This window comes from Mobula birostris, chromosome 18 (assembly GCF_030028105.1).
Source record: "Mobula birostris isolate sMobBir1 chromosome 18, sMobBir1.hap1, whole genome shotgun sequence".
NCBI classification, from domain to species: Eukaryota; Metazoa; Chordata; class Chondrichthyes; order Myliobatiformes; family Myliobatidae; genus Mobula; species Mobula birostris.
The window spans coordinates 30,978,633-30,995,453 of NC_092387.1; the positions used below are offsets into that span (position 1 = coordinate 30,978,633).

At 42.7% G+C, this 16,821-nt stretch overlaps 1 protein-coding gene across 1 annotated transcript in view; it reads right to left on the reverse strand.

The window, feature by feature from the left end:
- LOC140211822 (fatty acid-binding protein, intestinal-like) overlaps positions 1–16,821 on the reverse strand; it is a 37,377-nt gene that overhangs the window by 15,936 nt on the left and 4,620 nt on the right. Inside the window, exon 2 of the mRNA XM_072281986.1 lies at positions 6,181–6,286. Coding sequence (XP_072138087.1) covers positions 6,181–6,247 — 67 coding nt within the window. The 5' untranslated portion in view covers positions 6,248–6,286. The remainder of the gene's footprint in view (positions 1–6,180; positions 6,287–16,821) is intronic.

Sequence of the window (16,821 nt, forward strand, 5' to 3'; positions counted from 1 at the left end):
TCCTTAATGCATTTAAGCAAACTATCGCTGCTTAAAACTGAAGGAAACTACGCTGATTGTGGATGGACTCCTCGCTGGATTCCATGCAGGAAACATGTGCGTTTAGGAAACATGTAGGTCAGGGATACAAGTGTGTTTAAGGAAATGGGGTTTTAAACTCCCAATACCAACCATCTTGCTGGCAAATGTGCAGTGTCTGGTGAATACAATCAATTACCTCAGAGCTAGGGTGCTGAATCAGGGGGACATTTGTTTCACGGAATCCTGGTTAACCCCTTCTGTACTGGATGCAGCGATTCTGATGGACGGTTTTACTATACATTGTCAGGATAAATCTATAGAGTCTCTCAAAAGCAGAGGTGGAGGAGTATGCCTCATGATCAACTTTCCTTGGTGCACAAATATATCAGTGCTATTCCAATTCTGCTCACCAGACCTGGAATATCTAGCAGTTAAGTGGCATCCTTTTTACCTACCGTGGGAGATTTCTGGGATCATTTTGGTAGTGGTATATATTCCACCTCAGGCCAATGTCAATCAGGCTTTAGATGATCTGAGCATTGGGATCAACATGTACAAAACAGCACACCCTAATACCTTCACCACTGTCTTGGGGGATTTTAACCAAGCCAGTCTGAAAAAAATCACTAAGAAATTACCATCAACAGATCACTTGCAATACCAGCGCTGGGTTGCAGAACTTGCCCGATTTGACTTTCAGATCACTTACCGCCCTGGCCATCAGAATGCAGTCACAGATGCCCTGTCAAGGCAGCACTCGAGACCTACCCTTGTGAAGGTTTGGCCACGGACCACCCTTCTGGGGATTACTACACCCCCTTGGCCCATAGTTTCATAGCAGTCAATGAAGAGCAAGTGATGACCAAGTGGTTTAGGCTTTGAGGCCACCAGTAACTTCCCTACCTACTGCAGAGAGTCCCTGGCTACTCTTCAACAGCTGATCCAGTTATCTCCTCCTTCCAAAAGTACTGCGCCAGGGGGAGCAACCATGCAGACAGGAGCAGCTGATGGAGGAGCCACAAACACTGGAACTGCTGCGGCAGTGGTGAACTGTGTGGGGGTTTTGTAGACCTGAAGAGAGGGCAGCCAGAAGCAACTCATCCACCTAACCTCCCTGTGGGAGCAAATGATCCAAATTCGGTGGGCGCAGACCTCCGGTGAAAAATGATATTGTATCCGTTAAATAGGGGCCATGGACAATTCTGATTTGATGGAGACGGATGTGAAAGCACAGAGGAACATCTGGAAAAATTTCTGAATCGCTCGTTCGCTGCTGTTGTTACTGCGTGATTAGGAATCTTTCTGAGGGTAGGCCTCAAAATCCCCGGCTTTGCCTGCTGTTGGCGACTGAGATTCAAGTCGAATTGTTCGGATAGAGATGGCGCTCAGTACTCGGTGTCGGAGAGCTGATCAGAGCTCGAAGTTTTCGGATGACTCAGAGTCGGACTGTGGTCTGGTATGGCAGGGAGAGTTTTTCCTCTTTCTCCCGTCTGCGTGAGATGTGGGACATTGGAGAGAGTTTGAACTTTTTACTGTGCTCATGGACTTCTTCATCAAGTTATGGTATTGTTGCACTGTTGTAACTATATGCTATAATCATGTGGTTTTTGTTAGTTTTTTTCAGTCTTGGTCTGTCCTGTGTTTTGTGATATCACACTGGAGGAAATATTGTATCATTTCTTAATGCATGCATTACTAAATGACAATAAAAGAGGACTGCGTGACTTCATAATCTAAAATGCATGGGGCCATGGACACCAGGGGGTGGAAAAAATGTTCAAGTTAGTGAGTGGGCGATGTTATTGGCCAGGCATGTATCATGATGTTGAGTTCTGCAAGTCCTGTGAGAGATGCATCATGTCCAAGGCCCCACAGCCCAAAATAGTAACATCAATGGGCAACTTGATTGTATCCAGGCCATTGGAAGTGGTAGCAATGGACTTCACAGTGCTTGAGCCATCGTCAGATGGGCGGGAGAATGTGCTGGTTTTGACAGATATATTCTCCAAGTTTACTGTCACAGTGCCAACACGCGATCAAGGCGCCAACTTGGATACACTCAGACCAAGGGAGGTGTTTTGACGCTGAGGTGATCCAGTTCCTGCGTAAACTCTATGGCATCTGGAAGAGCAGAACAACTCCAGATCACCCCTGGGCCAATGGGCAATGTGAATAGTTTAACCAGACACTTCACAACCGCCTTTGCATCCTTTCCCCTCAGAAGGAGAAGAAATAGGTGGAGTAGGTGCCCGAGGTTGTCTTTGCCTATGGCACTATGGAGCATCAAAGCACTGGGTGTTCTCCATATTTTCTCCTCTGGCCGGAGCCCTAGACATCGCAGTGGGGGCTGAGGATGAATTTGGGAGAGTGGATCCAGCAGCATCAGGACTGATTAAACGTGGTCTATGGCCAGGCTGCGTTACAGATGGAAAAGGCATTAGAGTCCTGGTCTCTGCACTCCGGGAACCTCACAATGGATGCAGAGTTGCGCCCAGGACAATTAGTGTTTGTACGATATACTGGCCACCACAAGATTCAGGATCTCTGGCTTTCCATTCCCCACACGGCCGAGCTCTCATAAACCAGGGAATACAGTAGTACCAGTGGATTCCTCACGGCCCCCAGAAATCTCCACTGCTCTGAATTTGACCATGTGGCCCTGGAGTTCAGGGCGAAGGGCACGCAGAGAATCTGGCACCTGAGCGGGTAGCCACTGAGCCCAAGGGTGATGAAGAGGAGGCAGACTCTGCAAGTGTGGTGAGTCTTAGGACTTCCACTGGGCCAAAAGAGCAAACCACCCTTCTTGTACAGGTCACCCCTTCCCCAGAAGAGGTTCCAATGATCCAAGAATCTGTGACACTGCCCATCTTCCATTTAAGTTCAACCCAAATGGTATTTCTGGATGATCCTCAAAAGGTGTAATCTCTTAGCACTGCTATTATATGCTCCCTTATTGATAAGGCAATAACCCCTCCTCACCTACCTATACTCTCACACCTCTAGCATTTGTATCCTGGAACATCGTGCTGACAGTTCTGCCTTTCTGTTTCTGGTTTTAAAATTCCAGTTCCCTGAGTTCATCCATTTTACTTGTTAATCCTTAGGCATTGGAAAAAAAAAATGCAATTTAACTGGATATTCCTTCCACTCCCTTTAGTGCGCCTGGGCTATCCTGATTATTAAATTTGCTCTCACTGGCTGCTGATTTATCTCATGACTTGCTCCTGCTGAGAGTTCCATCCTCCGCCAACCTAGTTTAAACCCTCCCGTTTAGCCCTAGCAAACTTCAAGCATATTACCCTAGCAAGCATATTGGCCTCTCTCTGATTCAAGTGCAACCTATCCCGCTTGTACAGGTCACCTCCACCCCAGAAGAGATCCCAATGGTTCAAGATCCTGAATTCCTGGCCCCTGCACCAGCTCCTCAGCCACTCATTAATCTGGTCCAGCCTTCTACTTCGCACCTCACTAGCATCTGTTTCTGGGAATAATCTGGAGATCTCTATTTGTGAGGTCCTGCCTGTCACTGAACTCCCCAAACTCACTCTGCAGGGCCCCATCCCTGTTGTAGCTATGCCATTGGTAGAAACATGCACAATGACCTCGAGCTGTTCATCCTCTTCCTCAAGATTGTTTTGCACCTACACAGAGACACCCTTGACCGTGGTACTAAGTAGGTAACACACTATCCTGGTATTTCTTCTGCAGCCACAGAGTCACCTGTACAATCGAGCTCTCTAATCCCTATTGCCCTGCTTGACTCCACCATTTTCCTTTGACCACCAGAGCTGGTTGCAGTGCCAGAGACCTGACTCCTGACGCTAGCTCCTGTGAGGTATTTTCCCCCTCACCACCCCCACCACCACAACAGCATCCAGTTTTAGAAATTGAAACCAGTACTTGCACCAATTGTTCTCCCACTCTTTTGATCGACAGCATTGAGTCCAATAGACTTCTAAGCCTTTAGATGTTCATTTCTGCAGCACTTTGTATAGGCAATATCTACTATCAAAGATCCTCACCTTCTGGCAACCTCCATTTTAGTGCAAAGTGATCAAAATGGTCACAGTGTGCTAATCTGTATTGATTAAAGGTTGTAGCAGATGGTTCATGAATGGTTGAAAGGAAGCAGCTGGGATTCAGGCTTTTGTGCCTCCTGCCCAGTGGTAGCTACAGGAAGATGGCATGGCCTGGAAGGGGAGAATCTTTAATGATAGATATTGTTTCTTGTAAAAAATTATGTATACTTCATTCTTAATTTTTTTCCCTCTGAATGCTATTAATATGATTCTCGGTGCCTGCGATGCTGCAAGTGAGTTTTTCACTGCAACTGTGCATACATGTACTTATGCACAAAACTTTGACTTTGATTCTGAAGTTATCAATGAATAAGTGGCTCTCTGTCCTTGGGTCCATGGCTCCCAGTTTAATCATGTACACCTTTTTTCTTCTGAATGCAGGCAGATGAAAATATTTCAAACAACAGGAATTCTGCAGATGCTGGAAGTTCAAGCAACACACATCAAAGTTGCTGGTGAATGCAGCAGGCCAGGCAGAATCTCTAGGAAGAGGTACAGTTGACGTTTCAGGGCCGAGACCCTTCGTCAGGACTAACTGAAGGAAGAGTTAGTAAGAGATTTGGACTTTCTGTCTCTCTCCTTTTTCTCCCTCTGTCCCTCTGACAATACCCCTTGCCCATCCTCTGGGTCCCCCCCCCCTTTTCCTTCTCCCTGGGCCTCCTGTCCCATGATCCTCTCATATCCCCTTTGCCAATCACCTGTCCAGCTCTTGGCTCCATCCCTCCTCCTCCTGTCTTCTCCTATCATTTTGGATCTCCCCCTCCCCCTCCCACTTTCAAATCTCTTACTCACTCTTCCTTCAGTTAGTCCTGACGAAGGGTCTCGGCTTGAAACGTCGACTGTACCTCTTCCTAGAGATGCTGCCTGGCCTGCTGCGTTCACCAGCAACTTTGATGTGTGCTGTTAGATGAAAATATTTGTTCATATTGACTGTTTCGTTCATTTCCATTATAATTTTTCCTGCCATAGTATCTGGTGGATCCTCATTTGCTCTTAATACCACATGTTTATCTTCCTTTATAGAATTCAATTTAATCTGCTTTTGCTTTATTTTTTTGCTAATTTACTGTCCTATCTGATCTCATTGTTTAACAATGTGTTGATCACCCTTCACTGACTTTTAACAGTCCTCATGCTCCTAAAATTTAATATCATTTGTTTTTACTTTAGCCTAATCTCTACATTGATATCTTTAGTTGATGATGGTCAAACAACTTTTTCTTAGGTTTTATTCCCAATCAGTATGTTTATTCATTGAGAATTATGAATTATTTTAATGTTTATCATTGATGATTTGCCTTCATATCCTTGAAAATAATTAAAATATTATATCCTTTAAAATATTATATTCTCTGTTACAATATGAACATTCCTCCTAATAGTTCACTTTATGAATAATTAACAATCTCTCAGTGACAGATACCAATTTCAAATTTACTTACTACATAATTGATTTTGGTCATGGTATTCTGGAAAATTAATTCTCCAAAATACTTCTGTCAATTCAATTGGCCAACTATATGTGAAGATTAATGGCGATATCTGTGGAGATGTCATCATATCTCAAACTGATCTATTTTATGATTTGTGCTTTGTCAAAAATTATAATTAATGTTAAAACAGTTGAAACTGCTCCAAGTAGTAGTATTGCTTAATGCCAATGATGTTGATTTTACATTCCTAGTTTCTGAGTTGAGCTTCTTTGGTTTCCTTTCTTTGTTCAACCATATACTATCAGTGAGTCCTCCATTCTTCAATTTGTCCACCTTTTCTGAGGAACTAACAGCTGAATCTCATAGAGGATCCACTTTACAACCTTGGGAACAGTCCCACATCTCCATAATGAGGACCAAGCACATTTATATCTGCTTAGATCGATAGCTCATCCATCTTGTTACACCTTTTATTAATCACTCAGACACGTAATTTTATATTTTAACTATCTGTTCAAATGTTAAGTTCCTCATTGACATGCTTGGCAATCTTTGGGGAAATGGTGACTTTGTCAGTGCCAGTAAAAATACATCCCACTGGTACACTAATTACTCTGTTTTTTGGAGGTCTGGGAGCATTGACTTACCCAATGCAATGAGAAATGCTTCAAAGTTATCATTTTCGCAGACTTTCCAATATCCACTGAAAGCCATGGCTCAGTGTTTCTTGAAACTATGTCCTCTGTTGCTAACCTGTTAAAAGAAGCCAGAGTTAAGATACTTTGTGAAGCTCAAGTCCAACTTGCTGAGATGGAATCACTTCAGTTCCCAAGATCACCCAAAGGAAAAAGCCTACTCATCTTCCCTTGATCTTTTGACAGTATTTATTCATTTTATTTTATTTTATTTATTTGTGGTCCAAGGTTCTATCCTTTTGCTTGTGACTGCTACAACATGTTCATTGAACCCAAGTACGCAAACACTACCTGTCTCTGGTGCTGCAAAGGATGAGCCTGACTCTGTGGCCACACAATGTCCCAGTCAGGTGGACCTTGTCACGTGACAAGTCCTTAGTGGAATTTTTTTTCAGGAACCACCATGGATCACATATCCACGAGGCTGTTGTCGGCGTGGAACATCCTGCAAGCCTTGTGGAAGGAGGACAGAATAGTGGGATGGTTCCCTGAGCGAGTTGTCAGAACCATTTGGCAGAATGCCCCGACAAACAGGAAGACTTCGCAAGGCTGACAGTCACAGAGGACCCTCCCTGTTAGATCCATGCTACACGCTCAGAGTCTCATCCGCAGTGCTCACAGTATTTAGAATGGCCGTGATGAGGATGAGATTGTCAGGCCTGCACAGACAGACAGGTCTCAGCTCCCACCCAGCTAACAGGAGTCACCTGCCGCTCATTTCCAACTTCTTCTGACTTTTAATGGTGATTGGCATTGGCATTCCAACTTAAATGTGCATTACCACCACCAACTGGACTGGAGTGTGGTGTACAGAATTGGAAAGTAAAACCCTTACTAGTTCTTTATCAAACGAAAGCTAAATAACCCCAAAGATGGTAAGTATTGAAAGACAATACTGTCAATTAAATTAAAACCACTTCCATAACTTAACATTTTCAAATGAAAACTATCAATCCCCAAAGATAATAGTGAAGCCTGCATTTGATTTATCTCAACCTTACATGCCTCACATTGTAAAAGAATGTGTTCAGCTCTTTCATAATGATAATAAAACCTACACAACCCAGAGTGGAGCTTTCCAACAAGATACATGGAAGTAATAAGCATAGTATACCCAATTCTAGGTTGGGTCAATATAATTCCTTCCCTTCTCGTTGTGCACCCTTCTCTCATCAACCCAACAGTTTTATGTACTGTATTCTGTAAAGGTGAATCCCCTTATGCCTATTATCCAACAAGTCTTGCCATAATCCCCTAATTCAGAACCCCACCAACCCCTTAGCTTCTGATTTGCTAAGTGGATGGTCTACATCCACAGATGAACTTTTAACAGCTTTTTTGCTAACAATCAACCCACTCATTCCCCTCAACACCTCTATGTGCAGGGTCCCATAAGAAGAAATTAAAACAATAGTTTGAATATGAAATAAAGTTTGAAGAGCTTCCAACAGTTAATCTGTCCTACTGCTAGAATGACCTGCTTTAAGTCTAGTCAAAACTGAAAATGAATCTAAACAAATTACAACTTTGCAAGGACAAATTTACTCCACCCACTGTAAGCCTAAAATGATGGCAATGAATTTTGCTGTATATACTGATAACTGGTTAGCAAGACATTTCTTTATTGTTACCTGTAATTCAGGCAAAAGAAAAATAGCCACACCAACATTCCCAGTTAAATTATCTTTAGATCCATCAGTAAAAATGGATAATTTTTATAATAATTTCTCATAATAATCTTCCTTAACATATTGATGAACCAACAGATGCTCAGTCATATCAGATCTTTAGATTTCATTAAATAATATAAACTAAATTCAACTAAAGTTGCTGGAAAAAACCAAGGTGGGGATTACCGAAAAAGCTGCAGTGGGGCATACAATGGGTATATTGCATAATCCAGTTAACCCATATTCTGTGCATGATAGGAACCCAGCCACCCAAAACTAAAAACACTCTTCTTGTGATGTTCCCAACAGTCCTCCAACACACCTTTAACAGTGTGATTTTCTTTTGCCCCCTCAACTGAAGTGAGTACGTTAACGTCAACTTCAAACTCCGCAACTGTAAGGGTAATTATCCCATTCCCACCAATAAAGCCAAAACAGGGGACGATCTTACAGCACCATGACACAATCTTAAAGCCTGTGCTTGTACCACATTCAAACATTTTAAAGTTGAAGATGAAGCTGATTCATAAGCCACACAGCCATAATCAAGCACAAATCTAATTAAACAAATATAAACAGTCAACGAAGATTTTCATGTAGTACCCTAAGAATACCCACTTGGACACCCGAGAATACTTAATGCTCCTTTATATTCATCAATTCTTTTACTGATATGGTGCTTCAATGTCAGCTTAGCATTTATCCATATGCCTAGGAATCTTACCACTTCTTCAAGAGTTTGACCATATGATTTCAAATCAAGTGCAAGTCTATTGATCCTCTTTGCAAGATGCATAACTCGTGTTTTAGCTACTGAAAGCTTAAATCTCCATCTACTTGCCCACTGTTTGACCTTATTAATCACTAATTGAATCCTATGTAAAGTTAAATTGAAATTTCTACCTCTAATCCATAAAGCTCCATCATCTGCATATGGTGATTTACCCACCCCAGTGTCTATCTCAGAGAAAATATCATTAATCACAATATTAAACAATAAAGGACCACAAATATTGTCTTGCAGGGTCTCATTTTCTATCTCATAGAAGCCCGAATATACTTTACCCACCTTTACCTGCACAGACTGTCCAAATAAAAAACTCAGAAAAAAATTATGCAATCTTCCCCCACTCCTAATTTCCATAATTTAATCAAAAGATATTCCTTCCATAAGTTACTGCTTTTACAACTTATATACCTGTGCTTTCCTAATACCATCTTCCAAACATAAAACTGAATCCAATGTCATTCAATCTTTCTGAAATCCACTCTGATGAAATGCTATATCATCTCTCTTTTCCAAAATATAACTCAAACGCTCTGTTACCATGCACTCCATAAGTTTACACAGATGAGACAGTAATGATATTAGTCTGTAACTAGAAGGATCTGATGGGGGTTTCCCAGGTTTTAGAATAGGCAATACTACTGCCATTTTCCACAGGAAGGAAGATGGCCTAACCTCCAAATATGATTCAAAAATTCCAATATTATCACAAGAGAGTTGTCAGTCATATGCTTATACATACCATAACATATATCACCTTTTCCTGGAGATATCTGACTTATTAATAACCTTTTCAAATTCACACAAAGAAAATGCTATATTTTTCAAATACTATCATTGCTACAGATGGCTGACAACACATTTGGGTATTCATTTAAAACTTTATCGCTAGATTGTTTAACTTCTTCGCTTAAATTATCTTGATTATGAATTGCAGGCAATGACTGAGCCAGTAATTCAACTGTCTCTATTTCAGTAACAAACATATTACCTTTTTGAATCAATACTGGAATGCTACTATCCCTACGAATCCCATTTCCTTAATCATTCCTCAATCATTTCCATGTTTAATATCCCTTCCATTGCCATCCCAATGTGACCTCCAGTAAACCTTTTATCTCACTCTTCACTACTTTCCTCTCCACGGCCTGTGCACTTTTATACTTAATATTGTCACTTGGAGAGTGATACTTCTGAACTTAACTTTCCTTATTTCTCTCCCTAACTGTCTCTGCGTACTCCTCAGTGCAGCATTGTACAGCCTTTCTCTTGCTAATGCCCTTTTTAATAGGAATTACTTCCAGTGAAGTTTCATGAATAATGTGACATAACCTTTCACTACAAAAATCCACATCAACAATGGCCTACTCCTGCACCTATTTTCTATGTTTCTGTAACTTCAACATTCAGCCCTGTTCATCACATAAAACCTTAAACTTCTCCCAATTTGCTTTACCAAAATTCCACCTCCAAAAGTGACCTCCTGTCCCCTATATATATCCAAATACAAGGTTATAAATACAGGAAAATGATCACTCCCCAAGGTTTCATCTCCCATAACATCCCACACACACTCTGGCAGAATGTTTGAAACTAAAGTTAAATCTATAGCAGTTTCAGAACAACTATGAACATTAAATATCATTCCCCTCCCATCATTATGACACACAAGATGGGAAATACCTAAAAATTCTTCTACAATCAAACCATTACCATACTTCCATGAACAACCACACAGTGAGCTATGTGTGTTAAAATCCCTACACCATACAACCTTTAGTGAGCTAGAGCCACATGTACTTTCTAACAAATCAATCAATAGTTTTCCAAGTGGGTAGTAAAAATTAACCATTTTAGTACCCCTACCTGTTGACTCAAATATTTCTACTGTGAGTGCCTCATACACTTCATTCACACCCACAACTCTATATTCTATCCCTTTCCTTATAAAACCACCCCCTCTACCAACTAACCTATCATACCTAATTACAATATAATCCTGTAAAGAAAAACTTAAATGTGGTAACAACCAGGTTTCCTGACTACATATAACAATGGGAGGATTTGATGAGTCAGAAATAAACTTCTTAAAGCCTTGACCATTAGAAATCAGGCTTCTCGCATTCCACTGCAATATTCTTAATCCCATTATGTACTTTCACAAGTAGGCTGAAATACAGATACACCACCCATCAGAGCTTCATCTACAGCTTCCCACATAACGCTGATTATACGAAGATACTTCTCAGCAGTTTTCACAATAATTTTAATCTTCTTAGTATGACTAGATGAATGAGCAGTACAATTCACCACATCCACTAGAACAACACAAACATTATTTTATCAACTAGTAAAGTATCTGCACACCCGAAGGCTGCCTTCATCATCTCCGATGACTTTAATAGAGCATCGCTGACTAAAGTCTCTCTGAAGTTTTGCCAATACTTCCAGGTGAGCACATGGGGAGATAGCATACTTGACCACTGATACTCTCTCTTCCACAAACGCTCCTTCATCCCATTTGGAAAATCAGGTCACTCCTCCATTTTTTTGGTGCACAAGTAGAGGCAGAAGCTGAAACAAGAGGAGGTCATAATTAAAACGGTCCACTGTTGGTCTGACCAATCGGCCTCCATGCTGCAGGACTGTTTTGATGACATCGATTGGAATGTCTTCCATGATGAGATGTCTCTGAGTTCACGGATGAGGTCATGAGTTTCATCCAGAAGCGCATCAAGGATGTTGTCCCCCAGAAATCGGTCAGGGTCTATCCAAACTAGAAACACTGGATCAACATTTCCGTGCCAGCAGCACTTACCACGCAAGACAGAGCTTACATTGCCGGTAACCAACATGAACTCAAGAAATGCAGCTACAATCTGCGCAAAGTCATCTAGGCAGCTAAGCAACAATACAGAGACAAGATTCAGACTCAACTTTCCGCCAACAACATATGCAGCTTATGGCAAGCGCCATTGCAGACTTCAAAGCTCAATGCAGTGGAGTTTCCAACTCGATGACTCTGTCCCAGATGAGCTAAATTCTTTTTTTTTACATTTAATTCAATGTCACCAATACTGAGCCCCTGAGGAAACCTGCAGATGATGTGACCAGCAGCCTAGTCATCTCTGAGGCCGACGTACGTAGGTGTTTCCAACGGGTGGACAGTCGCAAGGCTGCAGGACTGGACAGCATCCCAGGGTGAGTACTCAGGATGTGTGCGGCAAAACTGGCAGGTGTGGTTATAAAAACACAAACACGAGGAATTCTGTGGTTATAGACATTTTTAACCTCTCCCTCTCCCAGTGAAGAGTGCCCTCCTGTTTCAAAAAAATCCGCCATTGTTCCTGTACCTAAAAAGACCAAGGTAAAATGTCTGAACGACTGGCGTCCTGCCTCACTCACCTCAATAAGAAGCAAATGCTTTGAGAGGCTGGTCAAGGACTACATCTGCAGCACGCTACCACCCACACTGGACCCCCTACAATTCGCCTACCAACACTACCGATCGACAGATGACGTGATAGCTACAGCTCTACACACCATCCTTACACATCTGGAAAATGCTGCTCTTGGACTACAGTTCAGCATTCAACACCATAATTCCCTCCAGGCTCAACAAGAAGCTCAGAGACCTTGGCCTTCACCCTGTCTTGTGTAGCTCAATCCTGGACTTCCTGTCAGATTGCCGTCAGGTGGTAAGAATGAGCTTCCTCACCTCTGCCCCTCTGACCCTCAACACAGGTGCCCCTCAGGGCTGTATACCAAGCCCCCTCCTTCACTCTGTGTATACCCATGACTGTGTCGCCACTGTGAGAGGGTGAACAGCTTTAAGTTCCTCAGCATAAACATCACCCGAGGATCTCATGTGGTCTGTACATACCAGCTGTGTGGTGAAAAAGGCACAACAGCGCCTCTTAACTGGCTGCATCACTGCTTGGCATGGGAACTGTACTCCCCTCAATCGCAGGACTCTGCAGAGACTGGTGTGTAAAAAGGGCCCAAAATATCATTGGAGACCCGACTCATCTATAGATGTGAACTTCCTACTATCCAGGACATTTACAAAGACAGGTGTGTAAAAAGGGCCCAAAATATCATTGGAGACCCGAGTCACCCCAAACACAAACTGTTCCAGCTGCTACCGACGGGAAGTGGTACCGCAGCATAAAAGCCAGGACCACAGGCTCCAAGACAGCTTCTTCCACCAGGCCATCAGACTGATTAATTTATGCTGATGCAACTGTATTTCTATGTTATATTGACTGTCTTGTTGTACATACTATTTATTATAAATTACTATAATTGCACATTTGAATGGAGCAGTAATGTAAAGATTTTTACTCTTCATGTACATGAAGGACATAAGTAATAAAGTCAATTCAATTCAATTCTTTAGTAAGAGAATTGCAATGCCGATATATATTCATTCACTTCAGTCTGTTCTCTGACTGGTAATACTTTATCAACATTCAGTTTAACTTTTTGCAAGGCATCTGCGTAAGACACATCTAACTGTACTTTAACCTGTTTAACTTCAGCTGCCTTCTTAAGCACTTCACATCCTCTATAGGCTGCACTATGTTCTCCTCCACAATTACAAAATTCAGATTTTATGCCTTCTCCACAATCTTTATACTCATGTTCCCCACCACACTTACTACACTTTAGTTTCCCATGACATACTGCCGCAACATGCCCAAATCTCTGACAGTTATAACATCTAAGTGGAGGCGGAATATAAGCTCATATGTTATAAATAACATACCCTAAACTAACTTTATCAGGGAGCTTTGCTACATCAAAATGTATCAATATTGATAAACTATCCGTTCCCCATTTCTAGCAACTTGCGATCTATTTACTTCCCCAACCTTGCCTCCCAATAAATGAGATTTAACCTCCTCTATTGAAACCTCCACCAGAACACCCATTATAACATCGTTAATACCTTTATTTTCATTTGGCAATGTAGATAACATCCTTTTGCTGAGCAAAGTCTTCAAACATTATGCCTTTTCACACTGTTCCTTATCCTTACAAATGATAAACACACTACCTCCTCTCAAAGTATGAGCACGATCTCTATCCCCTATAGTAGATTTCAACTCTCAAGTAAATTTAATGGGATTGATTGAAGAAAGCTGTTCTGGGTCAAATTTAAACAAAGTCTTCCTTCTTTTTTTTCAAAAATCCTGCCCTTTCTCTCCATTACTTGATATCGCTCCAATATTATGCTTCTTTTTTCCAATTTCCAGATCTACATTCAACTTCATTTCAACCTCCTCCTGCCAACCCACACTCTCCTGAATCCTTCATTTCTGGTTCCTTTTCCAGATCCTCCCCCTTACCTGAACCTACACTATTTCCCAACGCCCCCACACCATTCACAGTCTAGCATCACCAAGTGCCACTCCTCCAACTTCACTCCAAGCCGAGCCGAGCCCACTCATTTCCAACTCATCACCTGCAGCCTATCTAAACCCAACTCTCATCCACAGTCCCTGTTCAGACATCAAATCATCCAGTCTCAACTAGTTGTTTCTAGCTGTCAGCTACCTTGTTTTATTGCTTGAGTATCTGTTCTTTCTTGTTTCGTGGCCCCTCATGGCTTGTTACTTTGCAGCTTATTATTAAAGTTATTGCTCACTGCCGAACTGTCCCTGCTGCTCTTCATTTAGGTCAAGCCTCCTCTATATTTCCTGAAATGATGAGTGAACTCTCAATTAACTTAGCAGTGTATATTCACCTAAAGGAAGTTGTCCATTGACATGATCACACGATACAGAAGCAGCAGGGAACCATTGATCATCTGCTTGCCTCTCTCTTCCAACTCTCCATCTCGATACAGCAACCCTGCAGCCGTCACCCTCCTCCCTCTGAGCCTCGGATTCCGCTGACGAGCACTTCGATGGATCCCTAACCTGTTGTCATAACTTCCTGTCCAGTGTGTCTTGCACTGTGTGTTCAGCCATCTCTGTGTTCTACGGACCGAGCCAAATTTGCCTTCAGTATCTCTCTCTCTTGACTGGGCGAGTTCTGACCTGGGCCACCGCTAACTGGGAGAATAAAAGCTCCACTTGCAATAAATATGAGGAATTCATTGCTGAGATGTGTCGGGTTTTCAACCAACTGGGAAGTGGAGGGGGCGGAGCGGGGTGGGGAGCAGCAGATCGGATACTTTGCCTGGATCACAGCTTGCACTGCATTAACCCATGGAATTCAGGGCCCTCACCTCAGAGTGCGGTTGGAATGCGGAAGTACTGCTGGCCCATTACCATCATGGCCTCTCAGAGTGCTGGAAGGATGAGCTCTGGCCCTCTGAATTGACAAGCATCTTATGGAACAGCCCTCCTACTCATCAGCTTGTACCCTAATCCTGTTCCTAAGATTATTTCAGGCAGCAGGACCCTCATTATCAATAACTCCAGAATCCAGCAGTTAGGGAGAGCTCTCTTACCCACCCAAGAGTGTGAGCATCAGTGGAGAAACAAACTTGCGTGCTTGCTATAGAGCCGCCGATCACGCATGCATCAAATGCCACTACGGTCAGTAGAACAGTACCACCAGGTAGAGCCTAGGGGCCTCTATCTGGTAAGCTCCTCCCACCTTTCATTCCAGTGCCATTATGAATAATTGGTGATGAGGTTTGGACTTTCCAACAGTCTCGTCATTCTCCAAGCCTTCAGTAATGAGATCCTCTGAGGCATGCTAGACAGGTATATGTTCGTCTACCTTGACAACATCCTTATCTTCTCCAAGGACACCTAAGGCCATGCCTGTCATTTCTGATCAGTCTTTCAGTGTCTTCGTGAAAACTAGCTGCATTGCAAGTTAGAGAAAATCCAGTTCCACACTCCAGTCTTTTCCTTCCTCAGTTACGTCTTTTCACCTCAAGGCATAACCATGAACCTAGAGAAGATGCATGTTGTCATTGAATGGCCCTGACTTGTGGTCTCTCAAACAACTAAAGCACTGCTTGAGTTTCTCTAACTTCTACTGCCGTTCCACCTGGTTGGCTGTCGTGGATCATGCTTTTGAAGAGCTTAAAAGGTGCTTCACCACTGTTCACATTCTCCACCATCCAAACCCTCTTAAATTTTTGTGGTAGAGGTGTACACATACGATGTTGGCGTTGGGACTATCTTCTCCCAGCGAGGATCAGACAGGAAGACACATCCTTTCGCCGCCTTCTGGCGCAAGTTCAAGTCTACACAGTGCCGTTATGGAGTAGGAGATAGGAAGCTACTCACCATTGAATGGGCCTTGGAGGAATGGAGATATTGGCTAATGGGAAATACTGAGCGTTTCCTGATCTGGAATGACCACCAGAACCTCATATCCATTCAACAGACCCACCAACTCAACCCATGTCAGGCTTGATGGGGCCTCTTGTTTCAGCAATTCAACTTCACCATCTCTTATGATCCAGCTCCAAGAACACCAAGGCAGACACCCTGTCACAACAGTTTGATCCAGCTGAAATGGAGATTGACCCTCTGTCCAAAATTCCATCCTCCCAGATCCTCCATCTGATCATCTAGGACCTTGAGTACCAGAACCATCTGGCCTGCAGCACCCACTCCAGCCAACACATCTGACATCCACATGTACCTGCTGGAAGCCATGTGCTCCGGGGCACTCCAATAGGGCCATTCCTCACCCCTGTCTATTATAATTATGTGGTTCTATCAGTGTTAGTCTTTGGTCTGTCTTGTTTTCTGTGATATCACTACGGAGAAACATTGTATCATTTCTTAATGCATGTATGCATTTCTAAATGACAATAAAGGAGGACTGAGTGTTCTCATATTCTAATCCAGGCACACAACAGACCCTGGAATCTCTACAACATCAATTCTAGTGCCCCTCCATGATCATGGATGTGCAGTATGTCAGTTCATCACTCCCTGTTTTCAATGTGCCCAGTCCAATTCCTTGATCTTTCCCCTTACTGGTTTTTCACCTGGCAAACGCCCTCTCCCCCAGCTGCCTATCACCTCCCTCATGGTTCTGCCTCCTTCCACTACCAATTGTGTTTCCCCCACCCCTTTATCTTCACCTTTCCTGCCTATCCCCTCCCTTTTTCCCCTCCCCCATCCCTTTATCTTTCCCCTTACTGGTTTTTCACCTGGC